The sequence below is a fragment of the Nelumbo lutea genome, chromosome 3 (assembly GCF_056320005.1).
Source record: "Nelumbo lutea isolate HS-2025 chromosome 3, American lotus-T2T, whole genome shotgun sequence".
Taxonomy (NCBI): Eukaryota; Viridiplantae; Streptophyta; class Magnoliopsida; order Proteales; family Nelumbonaceae; genus Nelumbo; species Nelumbo lutea.
Genome location: NC_142686.1, coordinates 23685327 through 23711816, shown reverse-complemented (window position 1 = coordinate 23711816; position 26490 = coordinate 23685327). Strand labels below are relative to the sequence as shown.

The 26490-nt window shown below is 39.0% G+C and overlaps 1 protein-coding gene, 1 long non-coding RNA gene and 1 pseudogene across 2 annotated transcripts; 2 read left to right on the top strand and 1 right to left on the bottom strand.

Moving 5' to 3' along the window:
- The first annotated feature begins 3669 nt into the window (after positions 1–3669).
- LOC148863638 (uncharacterized) lies at positions 3670–4407 on the top strand. Its single transcript, XR_016110596.1, has 2 exons — positions 3670–3847; positions 3954–4407. It is a non-coding gene; the product is annotated as an uncharacterized LOC148863638 (long non-coding RNA).
- Positions 4408–9831: 5424 nt separating this feature from the next.
- Positions 9832–10530, top strand: LOC148863637 (syntaxin-111 pseudogene; annotated as a pseudogene).
- A 7028-nt stretch (positions 10531–17558) lies between these two features.
- Positions 17559–18706, bottom strand: LOC148863636 (large ribosomal subunit protein P1z-like). Its single transcript, XM_088975598.1, has 4 exons — positions 18627–18706; positions 18427–18506; positions 17991–18206; positions 17559–17884 (listed from the first exon to the last, which is right to left on the bottom strand). The coding sequence occupies exons 2-4, from the start codon at positions 18493–18495 to the stop codon at positions 17831–17833; spliced, it is 339 nt and encodes a 112-aa protein (XP_088831724.1). The 5' UTR covers positions 18496–18506; positions 18627–18706; the 3' UTR covers positions 17559–17830.
- Between the last annotated feature and the right edge of the window lie 7784 nt (positions 18707–26490).

Here is a 26490-nt window from a genome sequence, read left to right as displayed (position 1 = left end):
GGATTAATGCTACAGAAAAATATTGTTTAAATTATATGTAATACAGTCCAAGTGTCCAACAAATGAATAAAACTAGTTGGTGTCTAATAAATCTCCTTTAAAAATGCAACGAAAAAATAGGCATATTTCTTTTGTAGAGAAAAGGGAAAAAAAAAGTAGAGAGCTTCTCTAACTATTTCTGCCACGTGGAGGGGGCAATCAAGACTAGGCCATATACCCACCAAATTGTCCATCTCATCTATATACCCCACCTTATCTTGGTGGTTTTTCCAGTGATATTATTTATTAGTAATTTTAGCTTTTAATATGAATACTAAAAATTCAAACTTACCTATAAAAATGGTGGGAGAGAATCTTTCTATGAAAGGGTGGGGAGAAAATTCAAAAACTCCCTTTGAGCTCCAAAATAATTTGTTATGTATATGCTCATTTTGGGATATTTGTTAAACAACCCGACTAGTAAATTCATTTTCTTTGTATAATATTTGCATATGCATGAATAATCTATTAAAATTATCTTATTTGTATACTGTGAAATCTTTGTTAATATGTGTTTTAATTTTGAGTGGTGTACCACTCAGAATAGTTTACTTTTTCCAAAAGTTAAAGCACACATATAACAAAATAAGCTTATTATGCACAATTTTACCAATAACCATGGTATCTACTAACATAGCAAAGTTTTAGGCGAATAAGATGCCAAAACATAGCATAAAGCATATTGATGAGGGCAGATTTGGCCCTCTAGTGGAATTGAGACACGTGGTACCTCGTGACAATTAGGCAACACTCATGCAACAATTTACTAAGTCGGTGTCCTGCTAGGGCACCGACCTGGCTGGCCTGGCGCAGCCTGCATCATCCAACGCGTTGCATGCACGCGGCCTGCGCGCTACTGCACGGCCTGGCCGACCTGGATCATCCCTGCACATGATCCGACCTGGCCGACCTGGCAACCCATAAGACGCCCACCGATGAACCATAACGGCATACCCCACGAGCTCGGTAGCTCACCAAGGAGTTCGGTATCTCACCAAAGAGCTCGCCAAGGAGCTAGGCAGCTCTCCAAGGAGCTTGCCACCAAGGAGCCAGGCAGCTCGGCAAAGCTCGCCACAAGCAACTAGGCATAGACAAGGAGCTCGGCATAGCTCCCCCGGGCAGCTCGCCACTTGTAGGGTAGCTCGATACAGAAGAGTAGTTTGGCGTATCGCAGGAAGATCTCCTGCCTAACAACCTGGCCCAAACACCGGCCCGCCGACTGACACAAGTGCTGACCTGACAACCTGGCCCAGACATCGACCCGCCGACTGACATAGGCGTCAACCTGACAACCTGGCTAAGGCGCCGACCTGGCCGCCTGACACAAGCGCCAGCCTAACAACCTCGAAGAGTTCACCACCGTACCCCGGTTCTGATGGGATATGACGAGTCTTACCATTTGAAGGCCTTTCACCCACCTAACCCGCGAGAACACTACTATATAAGGACTCCGACCCCCAAAGCCAAAAAAAGGATGGTAACCCCTGCTCTCTAGCTCTCTCATTTCTCTCCAAGCTCTCTATAATCAGAATGCTAACTTAGGCATTAGAGAGTCCCCGCCGGGAAAATACCCCAGGGTCCTCTGATTCAGTTCTCGAAGGTCCCTCAGCTCCCGCTGCCTATAAAGGAGAGGAAATCACCTCATGCAGAGGGTAGTCGGGTTGTGCTACACCAGGGAGCTTCACCATCCTCTGAGTTGCAGGCCACCTAGGAGCAGGTCAAATGACGAGTCCACCAGGGAGCTCACCACCAAGCAGTTCTCCACCAAGGAGTTCGCCACCAAGTAGCTCATCACCAAGGCACGTCACCACTAGGTCAAATGACGAGGTACTTAGCCAAAAAAATTGGTACGTGACCAAAAACGGTTACATCACATATGCTTTTCAAAGCTATGGGATTGAAGGAATCCAAAAAAGCCTTTTGTCTGTAGATGCATAAGATTCGCCAATGTTTTGATCACTTTCTACTATCTGCAATGGCGGGGTTGTTCTTCTAAGGCCCCTGGTTAGCTTGTGGACATTGTTTTAAATGACCTCCGCTTGTAAATGCAATATTTTTGGGTCGATTTTGGGGCTCAAGAAAACTGTGGCAGCCCTGTTCTAACCAGTGTTTTTAAAACCAGCCTGGACCAAATTGTTGGACTAAAAATTAGGAATTTGACCAATTCTATTTCACTCCAAAGCTGCTTTTTGACCAAAAATCATTGATTTAGTTAGCGAATGGTTGATCCAGTCACACCATATGACTTGGAAACCAGTCCTATTTGGATAACAGTTTTTTGCCTTTTTATTTATTTTTTATTTTTTTATCAGAACGGGCCATCCATTCAGACCGGACAGTTGGACCATACAACTTGGGAGCCAGTCCCCAGAACAACTCCCTATCTGGTCTGGTTTTAAAAACCTTGATCCTAACAATCCTAAACAATGTTTCTTTTGTTTTTACGATTGATATGTGCCCAAATAAGTTCTCAAAATTTTATTTATGGTTTTGAGTCCATTTTTTGTTTTTTTTTTTTTGCTTATTTTAATATTAATGATATGTAAAATGCTATATATAAAAAAGTTCCTAAACGTTTTATTCCAACTTAAGGTATCTTGATTTCAGCCCAACCCAATCATAAATGTAGCTTTATTTTTCAAAACAAATTTTATATGTCCCAACATAAAACCAATCAAGTTTTAAATTTCACTAAATAATTGAAATTTTAAAATACAAGACTCAAATCCATGACATCTTATTTCTATATTTTGCATAATTATCAATAGTTCACCTCTTTATGTGTGTTAATTAATGACTCTTTATTGTACAAATTATTTTATTATACACGTAATTTAAAGAAAAAAATATAAATAAAAAGACTTAAACCCTAATGATTGCTTTAAAAATTAAGAAATTTACCATTTATCTATCATATTTAAATATATTAAAAGATATAAAATATATTTACATAGTATTTATATGATGCATAATATATATATATGCATATGTCACGTCATCACGGTTCGACCTTTGGTTCAACCCCAGTGGAACCTTTGACCTGTAAACCTCTCCCTTCTTCAGTTCTATGCCCAGTCCAGTTCTCCGAACATTACAAGATACAATGATTTGCACTCCACATATTTGTATTTGTACTCTTCTAAATTGAGCCTTAACTCAGATCAATCTAGAAATAATATAAATACAAATATATAGACTGCAAAAGCTTTTATTTTGCATGTATTTGCATTCTTCTATTAGTATTCTTTTTACAATTGTATTTATACTTTTTCATAAACTGAGCCTTACAAAGAATATTAATATGTAAAATACAAATATATACAGAATAATACAAAATAGTCTAAATTTGTTTGTATAGGAATTTATTTATACTCCTTCCAAACTGAGCCCAGGAGGGAACTTGGTATAGTCTATGGGGGGAGTGGTTCTGGCCTGTGGGCTTATAACTTCTGCACCATCCAATTCAAACAATGGGATGGTGTACGGTCCAAGTTGCAAGTAGAGGAGAACGGTCGGGTGACAAAGAGTCCGGATTCAGTGGACCCTTCGATTCACGGGGCGCGTGAACTCTCCAACAGAAGATGTGCACGTTTCTCTATTTAGTGATTGCTATTCCGTTGATGTAACGAGACTGTTAATGTTGTCAACCCAGTTCAACTGGTTAGATAAAAACAAAACCCGAGCCCTATCTTTCCCCCTCATTTGTTTGAACTCTCTTTCTGCGGTTTCATTTTCATCAGAGCCCTAGCTCAAGAGCAAGAGGGTGGCATGCAGCAATTTCAACGTCTGATGGCGTGGAGTCAACCGGGTAAGCATCCATTATCCTCATTTTCCTTCAGAACATTCTTCCTTTCTACAAACCACCGACAGCGATTTCTCTGTTTCATCGAGCTCTAACGGCATAGATCAACCAGAAACAAGTGTAAACCAGCAGTTGGGTTGGGCATTTATCGCTGGCTATCCAAAATCACAAGCTTTGTCCCAATTGCATCCTCGTTTGGATCAATCTACGTGATGGACAACGCAATCACAGCCACACCCGATATAAATTCAACCCTCAAGGGGCGTGCTCAAGGGCTCTATGCCATGTCTTCACAATAGAACAAGTTCAGCCTTCTGATGACTCTCATCTATGCATTTGCCAGCTGACCATACAACGGTAGTTCCTTCAGCGTGGTAGGTCGGAACCCAGTCTTGAATGAAGTAACAGAGACGCCAATTGTTGAAGGAACGGGAGTTTTCTGGATTGCATGTGGGTATTGCTTGGCAAAGACACATTCCATGGCAGTATTTGATGTAGTAATCAGATATAATGCGACCCTGATACATTAATTAATTAATGGAGATCTTATTTTTGTTTTCATATTTTATTTGGATCCCCCGGCCTTCTATGAGATTTTCTATTATGAGTTCGAGTTCGAAAAATCCACACTTAGACTCTACTAACGAACCAATCATCGTTAACCACATCAGCTCCCTAGGGTAGTATGCCATGTATGAAATGTACCGTGTGAGATTATGTTGATAAAGGGTTATGATGCGTTTTGTTGTCAGGTGATTGGGAGTCCTACCTCTATTGCATAGCCCTGTCAACCAGAAAACATCATTGGGAATATCTCTCATGAAATACATCACGTAACTACGGAAATATTCCCGATGCAAAGACTGTTGAAACGGGCTTTGCTCTGAAGACGGGGATCCCAGTCTCATTGAAAATGTACGGTGTTAAATCAAGTTCGTAGAGGGTTGGAACATGTATCGTTATCATTAGTAGAAGATCTCAGCTCGGTGTGCCCAATACACCCTCGGTCTTAAACTCCTGTTTAAAACAGGAAAATAAAAGAAAAGATATGCTTCACGATGGGTCTCGATCACGTGGGGCCGATGGGTCTCGATCACGTGGGCCGATGGCTATTTTACTATTTTATTTCTCAGCGCAAACATTACAAGAAAAGAATAAAGTATAGAACGTCGTGATGGCGTCTACCTTGGTAGCAGAGCCGACGTCGTCATACTTATTTCCAGCTTTATAAAGAAACCGTTGGCTTTGGACCGTTTATGAGAATCTTCTGTGCTGATCTACTGGGCCCATGACATTAGTTTTAAATATTCCACACATCCAATCATAATTGAGTGGTTTTGGCTTTTTGGCTGGGAGTCTGGGACCGGGAAGAAGCAGCAAGGCTGTCAGTGTCCATGCCCAAATCAGCACATGAAGATACAGATACGGCACGACAGGACAGGGCAGGACCTAGCAAGCTGGTTATGTCGGTATGACACCAGTCTACTCTGCTCACCTTGGCCTCCATATCAACTATCAAGTTTTGGGATTGCAGGAACCGTTTGATATCGTAGATCAAATTTCTGCAATAAACTGTAGACTGAAAGATCAGATTGCCAGAATCTCATCAGAGTCAACATTTAGGTGGGATCTCGATCATACAGATCTTTTCTCTTCAAGTGGAACAGCATCTTGCCCAAAGACTGAAGTGAAGAGGGACCTCTTTTGTCTTTGCGTATCTGATTCCGATACATGGATGGAATTTTGACCAGCAAAGCTAAAAGCTATGATGATTACGAAAACCAAGGAGAGCTTTTGTGATCGGAAGAGGGCAGGATCTCATCAAAGATTCTCCCTCATCCACTGTTGTCATCATTTTATTGCGTACGTGTACGTGATTCCCTTTTTCTAAAAAGAGTTTGTACAACATGTCAGATCTCTCTGTTTCTCTTCTATTTAAGTTCAATTTTTTTCATTAATTAATCATGCCCTTGACCATATCCATCACACATTTGTTTTAAATATAAGGGTAACCGGTAACGAAGAAGAAAATTTTAAATGTATACTTGTTTTGGAATAATTGACGAATGGGTGTGGCAACCATCGGCAGATTTGGCCTTCATTGAAATTGTTTCATTGAAATTGTGATACGTTGCACTTCCTGAAAATTAGGCAAACACTCACTCAATAACTTATCAAGTTGATGTATCACTGAGCACTGGCCTAGCGTGGCGTGGTGCGACCTACATATGGCCTATAGGTAGTCTGCACTCGGCTTGGCATGGCCTGCACGCGACCTGGTGTGGCTTATGCACGGCCTGTGTGGCCTGGCACGGCTTGCACGCGACCTGGTGTGGCTTATGCACGGCCTGTGTGGCCTGGCACGGCCTGCACGCGACCTGGTGTGGCCTATGCACGGCCTGTGCGGCCTAGCATGGCCTGTGCGTGACCTGGCGCGGCCTACCCGACCCGGCCGGATCAGCCTGACACATGATCTGACTTGGCCGACCTGGCAACCCACAAGACGCCCATCGATGAACCATAACAGCATACCCCACTAGCTCGTTAACTCACCAAGGAGCTCGGTAGCTCGCCAAGGAGATAGGCAGCTCTCCAAGGAGCTCGCCACCAAGGAGCCAGGCAGCTCGGCAAAGCTTGCCACAAGCAACTAGGCATAGCTCCCTCGGGCAGCTCGCCACTTGTAGGGTAGCTCGGTACAGAAGAGTAGTTTGGCATATCGTAGGAAGATCTCCTGCCTGACAACCTGACCCAGACACCGACCCGCCGATTGACAACCTGGCCCAGACACTGACCCGCTGATTGACAACCTGGCCCAGACACCGACCCGTTGATTGACAACCTGGCCCAGACACCGACCCGTCGACTTGACAACCTGGCCCAGACACCGACCCGTCGACTTGACAACCTGGCCCAGACACCGACCCGCCGACTGACACAAGCGCCAACTTGACAACCTGGCCCAGGCGCCGACCTGGCCGCCTAACACAAGCGCTAGCCTGACAACCTCGAGGAATTCACCGCCGTACCCTGGTTCTGACGAGATATGATGAGTCTTACCGTTTGAAGGCTTTTCACCCACCTAACCCACGAGGACACCACTATATAAGGACTCCGACCCCCAAAGCCAAGGGATGGAAAAAAATGGAGGTAATCCCTACTCCCTAGCTCTCTCGTTTCTCCAATACCATCTTCAAAGCTCTCTACAATCAAAGTGCTAACTTAGGCGTCGGAGAGCCCCCGCTGGGAAAATACCCCCGGGTCCTCTGATTCAGTCCTCGCAGGTCCTTCAGCTCCTGCCGCCTACAAAGAGGAGGAAAATATGGAGTTCTCGCAGGTCCCTCAACTCCACTGCCTACAAAGGAAAGAATACCACCTCATGTAGAGAGCAGTCGGGTTGCACTGCACCAGGGAGCTCCACTATTCTCTAAGTCATAGGCCACCTAGTAGGGAGCTCGCCACAAAGTAGCTTCCGTCAAGGAGTTTGCCACCAGGGAGCTCGCCACCAAGGAGCTCGCCACCAGGCAGTTCACCACCAGGCAATTCACCCTCAGGGAGCTCACCCCCAGGTAGTTCGCCCTCAGGCAGTTCTCCATCAGGTAGTTCGCCACCAGGCAATTCGCTACCAAGTAACTCATCACCAAGGCACGTCACCACCAGGTCAAATAACAAAGTACTTAACCAAAAAATTTATATATCACAAAAAATGATATACATCACAAACAACGGAAAGAATTTAAACTACATGAGCTGATAGGACCATTATAACGGTAGAAAGTGGGACTCATGAGCGTATTTTCGTTATTCAAGGCATTAGAATGTTGGACCCGTGTAGCACTACTCAATGAGAAGCTTCTCTTACCAAGTTTCCGTTGAAGAGGAAAGATTTACAACAAACAATGTACTATTCAATGACAGTGTGGTAGCCTGCGGAAACAATTAAATTAAAGACTTTGATTTGTTGTTAGATGATGTGACTTCTTGATTAACCCATTGCATAAGATGATTTAACGTAGTCTTCGTTTCAGCCCGGCCAAATAATTCATGGCTTGGCGTTGGGTTTTGTGTTCAGTCCCGGGCTCGGTCAGGCCCATAAATTTTGGAGTTGGACTTGGACTTAATACGCCTGAGCCGGCATGGCGAGTATATATTTAAATTTATACATTTTGTGTATAATAAATACATATTATTTTATATTATATTATATATTTTATATATAAATATTATAATATGACATGTATAATTTATATTATATGTAATATTTTATATTATATAATGTATAAAATAGGTTTATATGCATATTATGTCATTTAATATATAGATATGTAATATTTTATATATGAGTGATATTGGCTCGGAATCATACTCGACCTGGCCCAGCCTGACCCGGCCTGGTTCAGGCCCGTATAGACCTAGGCTAGGGCTTATGTTTCAGGCCTGAAACCTTGGGCTAGGCCGAGCTAGGCCCGAACCTAAGCTATAGAGCCCTTATCATAAGCGTAAAGCCTAGCCCGGGCCTAGCCCATGATCACCCCTAATTTAAGGCCATTAATATTAATTAAAAGCAAGTCTGTGCTCAAACACTTCCAACAGCCTCTTGTAATCTTGCATTGGGAATATCTATAAAGGTTGTTTGAACCACCTCTGCTCTGACCGAAGCTAAACTCTCTTGTTTACCGAAGTAACTCCAATAGTTTGCAATCAATTTATTTCATTGACCTTCCATTAGATGAAAGTGGAAAATAATAGTTTTGACACCAATGGGCATTTCAATAAATTTAGCCAACTAACATAAAAACCTTCCTATAGTTTCACTTTAGCTAAAACCTCCCCTAAATTTTTAAAGAATTTGACAAAAACTTTCCCTTCCAACCAAGGTTCAAAGTATCGACACATATCGACCCGTATCAGCCAATATATATCATTCTAGCACCCCACCGATACACCCCTACAGTGGGTGTATCGGTCGTCTGACCGGTTCAGGGTGTGGCAAAGACCTAAACCAACTCCCTTGAACTAGTTGGCAAAAATAAAAATAAAAAAAAAAGAAAGAAAAACCACCAAAAGGAGTTTCGATTCGCCTGGCGTATCAAGTGTATCGATATTGTGAACCTTGCTTCCAACAATGACTCAGATGGAAAACATCAGACCGATGCATCAAATTTGTTCCAAATTCCCATTTTACCCTTTTGTGTACATTTTGGCTGAAATACCCCAGTCGACCTGGTATCCTCTTTACCTCTCCCGTCAACGTCTTTTATCCTTTGTACTATCCTTGAATTCTATCGTCTAAAGAGGAGGAAAGGGGCATTTCTTTCAATCTTTCATCCAAACCCAAACGAAACACAGCTCTTTCCTTTTCTCCCTAACTTTCTTTGCCGATTTCTTCCTCCTCTTTCAATCTCCCATGAATCTGTAATTTTGTGTTCAGTTACGTTTCTCTTTTTCATTGCCCTATTTGCGTTAAAAAAAAATCTATTTATTGAACTATAAATTTTAATGTATTTTGGAGGTATGGACCTGTTGAATGATATAGAGAATTTTTCTTATAAAAAATCTTCAAAGCAGCGGCTTTTTGTGTTAATGGAATGTTGTTTTAGCATAGAATTAACTGATGTTCACCATTCATTGGCTTGGTCGCATGGCATCCGTATGAGGTTCCTATAGCCAACCATCCACCATTAGTAGTCAATGAGACTAATGGGAATGAGGGCTCATTCTCATGAGTTTTCTGTAAACGTGTTTCCAAATCATAAAGCACACAATGTGTTGTACATTTTTAGCCCCAGAATTTTGTAAATACAGGTTTTTAAATCATTCTTATGTATAAACACATCATTGTAAGTCACTTGTATATAGACTTCACTTCTAGGAAGGAAATTATTTCTAAAATTGGGTCCTTTAAATCTAAAAACATCTCATATAGCCATAATCTACTCTCGCAGCTTAAGCGTCTCTCTTCCAAAGTTCTGTGATTCCAAGTTTCAACTGATATGAGAAAACAGAGCAAGATAAACGGTTTGATAACAAAACCCCTCCTCAACTATGTGGATATGAAGAAAGAAGCCATGAAAGATCTGGAAGCTAGCAACGTCAACTTGGAGATGGAAGTGACGGCGACGCAAAATCAAATAGACCATAGAAGGCCGAGATGGTGAAGAGATTAGCTTCATCAAAGACATCCTTGGCTGGATACAGCAAGCTAATGATGAGAGCAAGTGCCTCCATGAGCCGGAGGCCCTAAAAGCCTTGCACACACGAACCAATGCCGATATCGTGACCGTGCTTAAAAGGCAAGATACATAAAGTCTCAACTTGAGGATATGGACTGCGCCAACATTGCTAATAGGAGACTCTCTAGATACAAAGAAGGGATGTTGGTGGACTGCACAAGGACTTCGGTCACCATCAGGCTGTGGAAGAAGCTAAAGGAGCTAATGGACTTCTAGAAATTCAGACAGCGGATGATGGTGGAGTACAGTGTACCGTCGGTATTTCATAGTAACGGGGGAGTACCCGGAAGAAGAGGTGATAGAGAAGATTATATCAAGTGGGGCAAGAACGGGAGGTGAGGAGACATTGCAGAGGGCGGTGTAGGAGCACGAGAGGGGAAGGTTCTTGAGATGGTGATGGAGATACAAGACAGGCGCGATGCCATGAAGGGGATTGAGGGAAAATATAGTTTTTTATAAATTAATTGAATGACACTTCAGGGTAAGTTTCTAAATGCTGACATTTTCTGTCTAGTCATTGAAGGAAGGGAGATTTTTGTTAAAATAAAACTATAACAAACGTTTTTATGATTGTGAGAAACTTCAGGGGAGGTTTTTGTATTTTACTCTAATGAAAATATCATTTTTCCCCCTAATAAGGCATGCCCTTATGATTCAGTTAAGTGATCATATTACTATTTTTAGATGGCAAATCAAACAATTGATAGTGAAAGATTGATTAAGTAAATAGTGGGTGTTTTAAAAATTTAAAATATAAAAGGTAGGTTTAAATAAATCCATCAAATTAGATGGGCGTTCTTATAAATAATCTTTTTTTATTGATTAGATAGTAGCATTGTTGTCTTTTTGTGTTTTCATGCCTTTCTTTTTTTCACAAACAACGCAATATATATATATATATATATGTATGATGGGTTTGACGATCATACCAGAATGACAAAAAAATCGGGTCAATTCTGGGAGAAAATATAGATGTTCTACTCTCAAATTTATATGGGGTTTGATGATGCGTGATCTGGAAGCTTTTAGCTGGAAGATGACCCGGACCTTAGTCGTGTAGCGAGTTGGACCAAGCTACAAGACAGAGGATTAGAGAATCTGAGGTGGCTAATCCGGCAAGGTTGCTCCGATGCTTAAGTACTGGATTGTGCAAGCTAAAAGTTTGTATGCTAGTAAGATAGTGAGCAAATAGTCGCGTGTACTCTGTGTCATTGCGGTTGGTGCCTTTATATAGACATTGTTTGGTGTAGGCTTCGCGCAGCGCATCTGAGATTTCTAGGAGGTCGTGCCTTACCGGTCTGAAATCCTCAAAGATAACTGCTATGCACATTGACCATCCTCCGGAACATTCGGTATGCGGGCCAACTTCAAAGAAACCTGGGAGTATCAGGGTATGCATGATGAATTTGTCGGCGAGCACATCTCATAGGTCACCACTTGGTCCTCGGTTAGGTCGGCAAGTCCTCGAGAGAGGTCGCGCCTCCCATCGAGGTCACTTCGGCTGGTGATGAGGTACTACAGGTCGGCCCTAGATGAGGTGCTACAAGCCGACATAAGTTGCGGTCGAGGATGCCAAGTCAACGATAAAGGCAAGTCGCCAGGTCGGGGCGAAGATGAACTACGATTTGGGATTCCAAATCATTGCTTAGGTGGCACCTGGGTGTCATCCAACTGTTTCGGGATGCCATGTGTCATGAGGTTATTGGAGGGTGAAATCTGCCCTCATCAATTGCCCCCCACTCCCGAGCTGAGGGCAACTCGATGAAGGGAGTAGATAGTTCCTTTCACCTGGAATGACTGTTTGATGAGCTCATAGTCGTTGGCATCAATCCAATTTTCTCCTCTAGTTGGAAGAGTCCAAGTGTTTGCAGCCTTAAGCAGGACCTCACAGTCTTGATTATCAATGCACAAGAGCAAATTCATCTGCTTGAGGAGAGGTGGAATAGGTACCCCGAGGACATCTACCTTATTAGGGATTAGACCATCAAGGGGTTCTGTAATCCGACTAAGTACCTCAAGAGCAAAGCTCATCATGCCGTCCTCAACAAAGGGTTCTATGTGACTACTTTATCAGGTTGCTCCACTTAGGTAGACTTTGACACAATGTCCCTCGATCTGGTTCTCAAAAAAGTATCCAACGAGTTCGATGCAGAGCCTGAAACTGAGGTGAAGGTCTACTGTGAAGAGATTGGCCAAGTTTGTGTCTGTCATTGTTCTTTTTCTGTGTTGAATTAGTCATCCTTCCTTCACTTATTTTTCTGTCTTTTTCTTCTCTTTCTTCTTCTGCACACCGATGAGGCTGAGGCAGAACGGTATGTACCCTACCTGTCTGCACACCGATGGGGCTGAACGCGAACTGCTTTTTTATTCTGCCCGTGCCGAAGAGGCGACTAGGTCTTATTCATGTTTAGCGTCGAGGTCACTATTTGTTCGACACTGTGGCCCTTGGGCTCTAGGAGCGACTCATAGTCCGCTCCCCATAATATAATTTAGCTAACGTGTGGCATGTCCTTTCCACCTAAGCGGGTGGTCATTCTGTAGTAACTTCTCATATGGATGCTTCTACGTCATCCCGTGAGATTATCTTCTTGGGTGAGTACTTGCGAGACCACAACGTACATGTTCTCCCCCCCCCCCCCACCCCTTGTGAGGGTTGTTGATACATAAAGTTGTTGTCGGCGTGAGTCGGCAGTTCGGGGCCACGGCTGCACTGCATCGGCCTCATAGTAATGTCGGTCATCCACTCATACAAGAAGCCACTGGGAGCTCGACCTACGGGGGCAGCACTACTGACTTTAGGTCGCCAGTTTGCACGGGAGCCTTTGAAGGCTCAACCTGCAAGGGCGTCCAGGCAATCCATTGGCCACCGGCTTCAACGGGAGCAATGAAGAGATTGATTGTAGAGAAGACCTCGCGAAACAGGGATAATGAGGCCTTGTCCTGGCTGGTTGCTATGAGAATGAGTTGAGGTCGTTTTGTTGCTATCTACATCGGGCTTCTCCCATGCTCAGATCTGTAAATTCATGCTTCATCTCATAGAATTTCCATGCTTCAATCCCGAAGGGAACTGCTGATATCTCTATCGCGGGGGGAGGGGCATTCACATGCGGTAGCGGTATATTTATCTGGGGCACTGGGAATGCTGGGTTCGGCCTGAATTTGTCTAATTGTCACAGGGGAGTTCTCAAGGTTCATCACAGATGTTCTTGGCCCCCAGTAATTGATATTCGTTCTGGATGTTGGCACTGCTTAAAAATGCTTTTTAGTTCTTAAAAAATGAAAATTAGAGAGTGAAAACTTAAATTTTTAAAAGGCAAGATCTTAGCTTTCTTGAAGATGAGGACTTGGCTTTTTTGAAGGTGAAAACATGGCTTTTTGTAGCGTTTCCCACATATGACGCCAATTGATGATGCACAATTTGGATGTTCCTAGATGGAAGATGACCTAGACCTTAGTCGTGTAGCGAGCTGGGCCAAGCTGCAAGACAGAGGATTTGAAAACTCGGGGTGGCTAACCCGGCAAGGTCGCTCTGATGCTTAAGTTAATACTGGGTTGTGTGAGCTAAAAGTTTGTATGCTAGTAAGCTAGTGAGCAAATAATCGCGCGCACTCTGTGTCATTGTGGTTGGTGCCTTTATATAGGCTTTGTTTGATGTAGGCTTCGCGCACCGCATCCATGATTTTTGGGAGGTCGTGCCTTACTAGTCCGAAATCCTTGTAGGTAACTGCTATGCACATTGACCATCCTCTGGAACATTCGGTATGCAAGCCAACTTCAGAGAAATCAGGGAGTGTTGGGTTATGCATACCGAATTTGTCGACGAACACATCTCGCAGGTGACCGTCTGGTCCTCAGTTAGGTTGGCAAAACCTCGAGAGAGGTTGCGCCTCGCGTCAAGGTCACTTCGGTGGGTGACAAGGTACTACAGGTCGGCCCTGGATAAGGTGTTGTAGGCCGACTTAAGTTGTAGTCGAGGTCGCCAGGTCAGCAATAAAGGCAAGTAAGCCAAGTCGAGGCAAAGACGAACTACGATTTGAGACTCCAAATCATCACTTGGGTGACATCTAGGTGTCGTTCAGCTATTTTGAGATGCCATATGTCATGATATTATTGGAGGACGAAATCCACCATCATGGAAATTTAATTCACTTAAGCGCCAACTCTCTCTCAAATGAATCACTAAATTTTTCATGAGTGAAATTTGCAATAAACTTGGATGGCATAAATTGACACTTTTAATAATAACTTTTGCATGGGTAAAAGAGAGATTAAGTTGATCTTTTCTGATTGGTGTTAGGTAATGACAACCTCAAAATAATTTGATTTTTAATTTATACTGAAAACTTTGAAACCTATTGCGTCAACAAAATTTTCCGCATTAATAGATTACATGTCTTTGAATAATTAAAGGTGAATCCACAAAACACTAAATATAGGCAAAAGAGTTTTGAAGGTGAGGGAAAGCAGAATTCATACAACCATAAGCAATAATACACACAAGCATTAAGAATGATGGAAGAGAGAACTAAATTCAATTTGCATATAATTTTTTGGGTGAAAATTGAATTTGTAAATTGTAAGGCTTCAAAACTACTAAAAATCTAAAACACCTACCAACAATATAAACACCCTGCAAAAAGATTCATTAACAAAATCAAAGCAAAAATCAAGGTTCTAAATATCGACATGAGCCAATACACTAACAGGGCTTATTGGCCTGTATCGATACATTTCTTTTACATTTTATTTATTTTTTTCAAAACCGATTCAGAGGGGTTAATTTAAAACCCAACTACCCTCTGAACCAGTTACTGAGGCTGACCCAATACAACTCATGGAGGGGTGTATCAATACTTTGAACATTGGCAAAAATTATTACATTCGACTTGTACAATCAAATCCTAATGACAAACAATATATGTAGGAAGATTATACTTATTTGGGAGAATCAGTGATCAGCCCAGCTCAGAATTCTTAAACCCCACCATACAGAGATGAATCCAAACCCACAGGCAAGATGCAATGTCATGGGGGTTTGTAATTTAGAATTCTACAGTGAGCTGCAAAGTACTTTTCCCTACTCATTTTCTAGCATCCTAATAATATATTTCAGAACCTACCCACTCACACAAACACGTGTGGAACCAAATCCCAGGCATAAATACAAGGGATTCTATCTGATAAGGGCAATTTTTTGACCCTAATATCAATAAAAGTAAATTTTTTAACATAATTTTTACAATAGGCTAACTTTTTCTTTCAAATATCAAATTGGGGTAGAAATAGTGTTCATCTCCTTTTTCCTCATACCACCAATCTCTCTTCCTTCTTCTTCTTCTTCTTCTTCTCTGCATTTGAGTTTTTCCAAACTCAAAGCAGGACACTCCCCTTTCTTTTTCTTTTCCGAGGCAAAAGCAGTTAAGCAGCAAGAGATGCCTCTCTTACTCCGACCTAATGTGCCCAGTGAAGAAGCGAAGCAACTTACCAACACAAATTTTCTCTCTAATCATTTTTCTTAGGGGAAGAAATTAATAAGAAATTCTAGAAAAGAAAGAACAGAGAGGGTAAGAACAAGGCACAACGCACACATTATAGTAGTTCTTCTGGGAAACTGTGTTTCAATTCATGGCATCGGATGCGAACATGAGGTGATCAAACTGGTAACATCTAACTGGAATCGTAGAGCTATACGCACCCATCACCGTAGAGTCAATCACCAACAAATTTCCAGGCAACGGCATATTCCGGAGCCGCAATCTCTTCTCTCAACGACTCATCCATAATAAAGAGCTCCTCCCCGGAGACTTGTACTATCTACTACCTCTGATGCTGGGAGAGGAGCCCGAATCACCAGACCGTGTCCTCAGACCAAACAGATCTCTCTCGCTTCTTCGCCATTTTTGTTTGCAGCAAACTAAAAACCATAAGGGTGAGAAAAAGAATAGAGATCTGTGATATTAGGGATTGTTTGGTGATTTGAAGGAGATGAACAGATTTTCTGCCCCTATTTGATAATTTTCAAAAAAAAAAACTTATTTTAATAATCATTTTAAAATTTATTTTTATTGACATTATAGCCCAAACGTTGCTCTTATCGCTATAATCACTAAATAGAAGGATGCAAAAAAAACAAGAGATAGACCAAACCTGGGATCTCCCCTCCTGAGCATTAATGAATAATGATAAAACAAACTGACCACCGTTAAACACAACAACAATTATACACAAAACCATACCCCAGATTACTGATTATCCAAAAAGAACATGAACACCACAGCATTTTATCAGCCCACATTATCCTTGTAGAATGACATTAATTTATTTAGTCTTCAATATTTAGAGATACAACACCTAAAAACCTCCTTGTCGATTATTCTCTATTATTTTTCTTTTACCGGGAAATGGAAAAAGAGTGGGAGAGAGCTAATCTCAGTGAGTGGTACGGCCTTGCGCAACATGGTGAAAGAGAATCCACCCAATCATGAACACCCTTCCCTCATTGCACCAAAAGAACAGTGTGATACCGTTCAGTATAGGATTGGTTTCACACTTTCAGTCTGTTCTTTTATGAGCAAGGAAAAAAATTAATGTAAATAAAAGTATAGTTTTTTATCTGAAATCTGAATGTGAAGCGAAAAATTTGAAATCTGAATGGGTGGTGAAGCACCATGGGAACTTGGGGAGATGGGGGATAATCGCCAGGAGCATTTGGCCCAATGCAATAGAAAAACCTACATTTTTTTGTAGAAATACAAACACCTAATACAGAAACCTCCACAAAGACGATAATACAAGAACTCCTAACGAAATTAAAACCACAATCAGCCATCATCAAAATTCAAAAGTACATTACTTTTGCAATAATAATTCTCATCTCTTTGCTAGCAATAGAGAACAAAGAACAATGGTAACTTGTAAAACATCATAATATCCAACCATGAGGTCTTCTACATGAATCAGGTTTCGCTGGTTTATTATTTTTAATGTTGTTTCCATTGCTACATTATTATATAAACTTTATAAACAAGACTAAAAAATGGTTGCCACACTATCAAACCCCATATCTCGAATTTTCAAATGCATGACAAAAAAATTGACATATAGAAAACTTTATCCGTGCTTCCTAGGTTATTAGATATGCGCAGTCCATAACCTTTTCAGGCTATAACCTATCAGGCCTTTCCATCTTGTGTGCTAGAGAGAGGGATTAATTAAAATAATACTACCAATGCAAACATATCCACCAGTTTCAATTTTCGGAAGATCAACCCTAGGTGTACATTTAGGTGACAAATAAGACCTCCCTTAATAAGGCTATTAAAGAGGAAAGAGAATGAACCAATGAGAAATAGCAAATTATTAATTACACAACAATAACAAAGCATAACTAAAGCATACAGAGCAGACATTGGGAGGGCAACGTGATTGAGAATGCAAACGGACAAGGCATAAAGGGAAGACGAGAAAAACGAAGTCATTATAAGGGATTTCATCAAATGCCTTGGAAGGACTTTCCAACAACTTAATCAATTTCAATAATTTCCTTAGATACCAAATTCGAATTTTCAGTTTATAAACCACTCATAATCAGAACAATCCCAACGCAAAATTTTGCAAATCGGATTGCGGAGTTTTGGGCTTGTTAACATACACTAACAGCAATCAAAATTCCCACAATAGAGCCAACAAGTTTAACAAAATATCTACCCTGGGAGAGATCCTAGTTTTGCAAAAGACTATATCATACTTAAAGGAGCTCCTAATCGAACAAGCTGAATCCCATGTCCTCGTCACTCTCTTCCTTTGGTTCTTCCTGAAATACCAAGAAAACAATAACCAAATAAAACAAAATAAGAATGTAGCGACTAGAGAATTACATTTCAACAGCCCACGAAATACTTAAAACAAGTGAATTATACCTTCTTTTCCTCTGCAGCAGGAGCAGCAGAAGCAGCAGTAGCGCCACCACCTCCGGCCGGGGCAGAAACAGCAACCGGGGCGCCACCTCCACCAGAACCAGCATTCATGATGAGATCTTCAATATTTCTCTTCTCCGCAAGCTTAGCAAATAAACTTGGCCAGTAAGATTCGACCGACACATTCGAGGATTTCACAATGGTAGAAATCTTCTCCGCCTGTTTAGAACTAGTTAAGGAGAAAAGCCTAATTCTTATGGAAGAATCCAAAAATTATCTCCCAAGTGAACCAAACGCAATGAACCCTATATATACCACAACCTCCATCAACAAATAATCCCAGAAAACGGATCAATACTAGAACAAACGGGTAAATAAGTATACGCAACATAGGAAAGTCCAGGCAAAGAACTAAAACGACGAGATCAGAAAAGGATACAGTGACGGGAATTCCCTCGTCGTGGAGGATCAATAAAGCAAGACTGCAAGCTTGCTCTCCCACAGACATTGTAGCAAAATCTGTAAATCGAGAAAGTACTTTATTAAAAAAAACAGGGAAGAAAAATCAAGACAACAAACAACGGTAATAACAGAAATGCGTACTTCAGCAGGATCGAAAACAGAAGCAAGAAAGCATACCTGTAACAGCTGCAGCTGAAACAACAAAGTTGTGAGTTTATCCGCGGCTGCCAATCTAGGGCTTTCAGAGCTGAAGGAAATACATTGTAAGGGCATGAAATGCTTATAAATCAGTAAGAGCTCTAGGGTTTTGATCTACGGCTCAAATTGTAGATGGCAAATTGGCAATGAGAATAGTTAGTCCAACTGTGGGCTGGGCCTGTGCCCAGCGGTACAAGCCTTACGAATAAAAACCCTTGATCTAATCCTAAGCCCACACAACCTCATCGACGTCATCATCCAGCTTCAAGGATCGAAGTATCAGTCCCAACCAATAATTCGGATATGGATAGGTTTTGGAAGTTGATGAAACTTGCGGAAAGCCGGAAATGTTTGATATATATATATATATATATATATATATATATATGAAAAATATAAAAAATTTATAAAGAAATTAAATACATAAAAATTGTGTATTTTAAAGGTGTATATAAAAAAAATATATTATAATTAATATAGTGTGATGTACAGATATCATACAATTTTATTAATAATGTATCAATCATGAGTCAAAGGCACAAAGTATATGCATTTATTATCTTTTAATCTGTATATCAATTATTTTCTATATATTATTATTTATTTTTTACACTATCAAAAAACGTTAACAAAATATTGAATTCTCACATGTAAATTAAAATATCAATAAAATAGATTATCTCAACTTAAAATCTATAAAATCTTTTAAAATTTCTAAGATCTACATCACATGCAAATTCATAATTTTTAAATATTAAAATAATTATTCTATTATTAACATTTTTGTTTCTTTAATTTTCATGAAATAAAAAATATTTTTATATAAATGTAGATTACTATATTTGATAAATTCAATTTAATATTACAATATTGAATATTTTGTAAATTTTTTTTGTTTTTAATAAATAATTTGTTATTTCTTGTAAATAATAAGTATGTTGTTATTAAATGTAAATTAAAGTATTAATTAATGATTTAGAAAAAAAATATACCTAAAAAATTTAAGACACATCATATGCAACTTGTAAAATCTCTTGTTGTTGTTGACGATTTCACATCTCCACCCCACAGCACATCCCTGCAGTGTATTGGGAACATCTCTCGATGATAGTACCAGTCCCACTGATGTCATCATCAGGAGATGTTCCCAATACACGACAGGGATGTGCTGTGGGGCGGCACCTTGTGGGGTGGAGATGTGATCTCGTTGTTGACGAGCTAGAAAACATAGTTTTGTATTCAATAGACCTATCTATGTATTAGTATAAAAAATGCAAAAGGTCAAAGTCTGTATCCAATCTGTCCCCAACTTAATTAGATGTTGCAATAAGCTTAGGAAAAAGTTTAATAAAATGGAAGGGGAAGGATACAATAAAAACATAAAAGAAATGAAATAAATTGAAAACTAAAGGAAACGGAAAATAAAACAAAAAAAGAAAAAAAAAAAGAGAGAAGAAAAGATGACCCATTCATTCTGCTCCATATATAAATGAATAAAGAAAAAGTACATTAGAAAAGCACCAACAGTAACAAGAGAATAAAGAAGCAGACATACGGGAGAGGAAAGGCTTACTTATCCTCTCCTCTTATGTTCCAAATGGACTCAGTTTCTTATTTTTTCCTTTTTCTTTCCATATACTTCTTCCAACTACATAAGCTATACATTATGGGTGTTGCATATTGATTAGTTGTAGTTTTTTCGTATAGGTTGCTTAATGCTTACCATGTCCATATCACCTCCGATCTACCAGAGCTCACATCCTTTGCACCTAGGTTGCAGAGAAATTTCTGCAACCACCACTTTCAAATACATTCTTAATTTTATGATTCGCTAAAGTTAGTGGAATCTAGACATACTGGGTGTGTCGACTCCAAAAAAATTTAACTTTGTGTTACCCTCCCCACTTATTTATTCTTCTTCTTCTTTTTCTCTCTCTCTCTCCTTGTATCTCCCTCTCAATCTTCAACCCAACCCTTGAGGAAATACCCATCATGATACTACCAAAATGTGTCATTTCACAGAGCTAACAATAGCAAATTGATTTCCTGGCATACTAGAATAGACCCTTTACATTAATAAAAAAAGAATAAACCTTCTATACGTGGTAGGGTATGGTTTTTGGACCTAAACACTAAAACCTATGTCCCGGGATCCATGTTCGAAACAACAGTGATTGAGAATAATTTTCACAACTCTTTCAGTGCCCATTTTGGACTTGAAGTTGGTAAAATTAGAGATGCAATAGATAGTACACGCCAAACTAATGAACTATGTTAGTGGCCTTCTTGTTCTTAATCATAAGGCTGTGTTCGGTCGCTAGGAAGATTTTGGTGAGATGTGAAAAGGATGGGATGGGAAGGGATGACAAAAGGAAAAATGGGTGAAAATTTGTAATGTTCCATTGGTTTTTTGCAAAAGGGAAAATAGTTGAAATATAAACCCTGGCAACAATTATTAATTAATTAATTAGTAATATTCTTATTACTATATTGATATGCCCTAGTAATTTTATAATGAATTAATATTGATAATTATATAATTAATCATTAATTAATAATTCATATTTTAAAATTTGTTTTGTTAATATTTAATATGAATCAATTAATAATTTTATTTTTATTTATAATTATATACTAATTATTTAAATCCATAATTAGTTCATTAATAATTTTAATTAATTCATATTTTGCATTTTGCTAGTTTAAAAGTTGTTATTAGTAATATATTTTTAATACCCATGACCTAATTACTAATTTTAATATTTTAACATTAATTATTTATAAGTTATTAAATTATTATTCACTAATAAATTATATCTTTTAATTTATTTTAATTAAATTATTAAATATTTTGTTGTTAATTCTTAATTAATTAATAATATTATTATGATTTAACATTATATTTTTAATTATTAATTTGCTATTAATTAATTAATTAATTAATTATTGACATTAATTAGTATTTTATTTTTTATTGGTTTGTATTTTATTTTATCATAGACTTAATTAATAATTTTAAAATTTTAATCATTAAAATAATTAAATATTAAATTAAATGATTTTATTAATATATTATTAAATAAATAATATTTTATTTATGGGTTATAGATCTAGTATGAACTCTTATAAATACTGAGGAATACATCAAATGTTTGCTAACCGTGGAGATACATATACAAATGTTGATTGTACAAGTTGAGTTTAGATTGCTCCTAACAAATGCTCCCAACACTATCCCAATAAATCATTACAGTTGTACTTTGGTTCTAGTTTCTTGGAAGTAAAAAGTAGAATATATAGTGGTAACACCTTTATTAGAAGTGAAATATATAGAGTAATAGATTATGGGGTGTGGTTATATGGTTTATTTCTCTTCTAGAAGTCTAGAACTATTACCAAAAAATAAAATAAAAAAGAATTTGAAAAGATAAAGATTTTTATATATAGGCTACACTCCATTCTATCATGGCTACAAGTACCTTCACCTCACATTGGATGGCTGTATGTGCTTAATTATGTGATATTTAAAGAAACTAAAATTTCTATTTGCCTTTGTGTTTGCAAATCCAATAGTGAGTTCAAGACGGTTCTACCTTGTTCTACTGCATATATATCCAACACTCTACACTCCATGCACTCACAAGTCTGATGCACATATGGCCACCTCCAGCTCTTCTATGCAATATTAGGCTACTTGTAAAATATCTCATTACGACATTACCTCACAAAATCATCCTCCATCCATAATACCCTTCCTAAATTAATCCTACTTTATCCCTCTCCATGTTAAATTCTACTTCTTGCACACCACCAAACAACTATTGTCTTATCCCAACCTCTACCCTCACCAAAGAATTACATGGCTGGTTTTGTTTTTGTCAAAACAAAAATAACTGCCACATTAACAAAATCAATATGTTTTTGAAGGTGTGGCAGTTTAGTTTGTTTTGAATACCCCCTCCCCAATTAATCTAATTATTAAAGCTATCTCACATTTCTCAAGCAATAAAAGTTCCTTATTGAAGAGCAATAGTGATTGCTGACTAATAATACGTGGGAAATTATTATCAACTCACTTTGGTTGTATGGAATGCAAACTATTCTTTTGTCAAGGGCATTGTTCATATTATTCTTAGCATAGCCATTTCTAACTAGATATTAAGGGTAATTGATATTCGAAATGATTTTCCTTGGCAACAACTTTATTTTGTGGTCATCAAAGAAACAAACTATTTATTGAGTCAACTACCCAAATTGCCTTTTTCAAAATTTGGAAGGCTAGTGTTTGGTCTTTCTCTATTTGGCAATGAAACACACAAGTTTGAAAAATCTATGCCCTAAAAAGTTATTGGAAGCCTAAAATGGCCAAAAATCCAGAAGCTTCAAATAAAGTTCTATGTCTTTCTGTACCTAAAATCTTTCATTTAACAATTTGCTAGACAATGGTAGACTAGGATGAAGGGATAGGAAATCCATCATATGAGCGCCCAAGATTGCGGAATAAATGAGGGTGAATTTCAAAAATTTTTCTTTCCCTTCAACTGGGAATCGAATTCCCTATTTAGAAAATCATATTTTCAATGATCATTATTGAACCATAAATTAAACTAAATCTGAACAAAAAGGAGGAGAGAGAAATAATACCTGATACAGAGAAATAATATCTCTCAACGGAGGTGTTCACGCCCAAGGTAGAAACCAAAATCTGTTCCCACTGAAGATGGCGCAGTGCAGGGTGGAGCAGAATCAGCAGTGTCCTTCCTAAGAGCTTGATTCTTCCCAAGAATCACCTAGGTGGCTAGCGAATACAACTCCTACCAATCTTTTCTCCAAAAAATTGGAATCAAGATCCGATCTTGATTTCTCCCAAGCAATGGAGATCGAATTGCAAAAGGCGGCGGCTGCAAAAAAGAGGCAGCTAGAGAGTATTTGCAGGGTGCAGAATTCTCTCTTCTGTGATCTCAGCTCTAAAGACAAGACTATTGTTGGTGAGTCTCTTGGATGTCTAAAGGCTGCCGCCCCTTCTTCTTTTTATAGACTTAAAGGGATCAGCTCCTAATCTCATTAGGAGTTGCTAACCCAAATCATATCTAGATTAGAAGTCCCTTTAAGATAAGGGATAATCCTTATCTTATCTGCAGATTAGATCAGCCAGCTCCTAATCTAATTAGGAAGTTTCCAACTCTAAATCTCATTTAGATCTTGGACTCTCTGAGTGGATAGGATGTGGGCCCAATCCTATCAACTGATCTTATCTCAGAATTCGCCTCTTAAAGACTAATCAAATTAGCCAAGTTCGAAATGGGCTTAAGGCCCATTAAGGGTTATGTATTCATTAAGCCTTCCAAACTGCTGCCCAGTTGGGCTTCCTTGTATGGCGTGGAACCCAAACATTGATCTACACATCAGCCACATGGGTTCAACCCAGCCTTTGTTACAAGGCCTGGCCGAATACACTGTTATGGACAGTGCACCCCCTGAAAACCTATCAGATGGGCTCTATGGGCCCAACACTTACCCTAAGTGGTCCCTGGGCCAAGCCACCTTGTAACACCCAGGGACTGTGGGCAGATGCAAAATTAGCCCATCAGGTATTGTCCTCAATGGTCTTACACTTAACCTCTCAACCCATAATGATCATACACTGCCCGACAACAGAGGACCTCTCCCTCGGCTGCAAGGAACAGTGTTGCACTCTCTCAAGTATGGATCCCGGGAATTAAAACCTTTTGCAAATATTTCAAAACCATAATATATATATATACTTTTTATATCTCATATAAAATATATTTTGCAAAACAAATCTCAACGATTGAAATTGGCTACCGGTAGTCTTGGTTTCCATCAATGAGAGTGCATCCCTGATCATTACCTTTGTTCGACAAATGGGCTGATCCTGTCACTATGATCACCCACTCAGATGAATTCTCAGACTGTCCCAACATACCCAGGTTTTGACCCCCGCTAAGGATCTCACTGATTGGTATATCAAAGACAGCCCAATCCAACACCTAGTGTAGTATCATAATCGAGTCTAGGGGTTGGGTGTAACTTTCCAGTTTTGCCCATCAATCTCCAAGGCCCAGGGCAATACTGGAAATCTGGTCCAGTTCAAAGATTCAATTAATCCCACACTGTATGTGCCTAGGGTCTCACCCCGGTAGCTGAGACAAGCCACCCCAACTGACTTGGTGGCACCACAGTGTTAGCCTTGTCAGGATAGGTCTCCCCAGACCGACCCACTGGCTATGAACATTATAAACTAACACGAGTCTCATTAAGTGTCCAGTTTAAGGGTATTACACAGAAACATACCAAGGGAACATGAATCAAATATGCACTTTTATTCATTTACAATAAACTCATAAAGTACATCAATTTGATTGAAGCTAAGGGCATACAAAACTATCTAACATAGGATACTTATCAAACAATTTAGATTTTTAAAGACAAAAACAAAAGCTCATTATGTCTTTTGGTTGTCTAGGTTGTTGGAAGATCTTTCTATTAAGACTTGCCAAATGCCACTTTTATCTACTTTGAAAGAAAATAATTATCACACTATATCTTTAAAATCACCAATGATGTAACTCTAATCAAATTAACTAGATTTCCAGTTTTGGTTACTAATTTTGTTTTCCACCCTAGCTAGAAGTCACTTTTGTTTAAACTTAACATGGAATCCGTTAAAGCATTTAACTATTGGACTTGCAATCAGGCTGAATGTCAACTTGAGAAAAAAAATTAAGCTTTAAAATGTTGCATATGTGTTCATCAATTGAATGCTTTGAACTTTGAAGGATGTTTTCATGTTGCGAAAAATCTTCCCACTTTTGGAGTTTTTTATTGCAATATTTATAAGTTTTTCTTGACACATTGGTCTCATTCGCGGTGAGTTACTTACCCAAGTAAATGTACTTACTCGGGTAAGTGCATTTGCCCATGTTCTTTTATTTACCATGTAAACAATGAACATTTTAGCCATAAAAATTCATTATTAAAAAGGGCAATTTTGTCCCATTCAAGTGTTGGCGATTTTCCCCCAGGTGGAAAAGTTACTTGCCCACCTAGGAGATGGGTACCACTTACCCTGTGGTAAGTGGTACAAAATAAGATTTCTCAATCCCCACATAAATTTGAAAAAAGAATATGGGATTTTTTATCAATGGGAATCAAATTCCATTGACCAACTTTCCCCCTCTTAAAATCCAGAAAAGAACGCCCCTTTAGAAAAAAATAAAAAAAGCAAAAGGTTTTTGTTCTTTATGTTGCAAAGGTACATACTCATAGCTTTAATTGTTGTTTTTTCTTAATTTTCATGCATGTTTATTTTGAGGAGACTAGACAAAACATTAATGTTTGTAATCGTCCATAGTGTTACACGATTTAATAATCCCATCGAGGGATGTAGAAGATAGGTTGATTTGGAAACTTAATCCAACTGGTGATTATTCCATGGAATCGGCTTACTCTCTCCTGAAAGGCGAAGTGCATGATAATGAGAGAATTAAAAGATTAAACAAAATTTGGAATCTAAAGAATCCGCCCAAAATTCATTATTTTATTTACTTAGTATTAAGTAATAAATTATTGACAAAACAGAAACTAAAAAAGATGGGATGCCAGGATGAAGCAGAATGCCCATTCTATGGAAATGAAGAGGAATTAGAACACCTCCTTCATTACTGTGAAGAGGTGAAACAAATTTGGATAAAATTTAGTGTAATCATGAAACAAATGTGGAAGTTTGGTGGGACAGAATTATGGAATAGTCAATCATGGTTAATACTAACTTAAAACCAAAACAGTCTAGCGTAATCATGTGGAATATCTGGAAGAGGAG

Excerpts from the sequence above, each read along its gene's own strand:
- LOC148863636 (XM_088975598.1), bottom strand. The coding sequence starts at position 18,495 with ATGTCTGTGGGAGAGCAAGCTTGCAGTCTTGCTTTATTGATCCTCCAC. Across the intron at positions 18,207-18,426 it reads ACGAGGGAATTCCCGTCACT|GCGGAGAAGATTTCTACCAT; the intron begins GTATCCTTTTCT and ends AGTTCTAAACAG. Across the intron at positions 17,885-17,990 it reads CTGCTGCAGAGGAAAAGAAG|GAAGAACCAAAGGAAGAGAG; the intron begins GTATAATTCACT and ends TTGGTATTTCAG.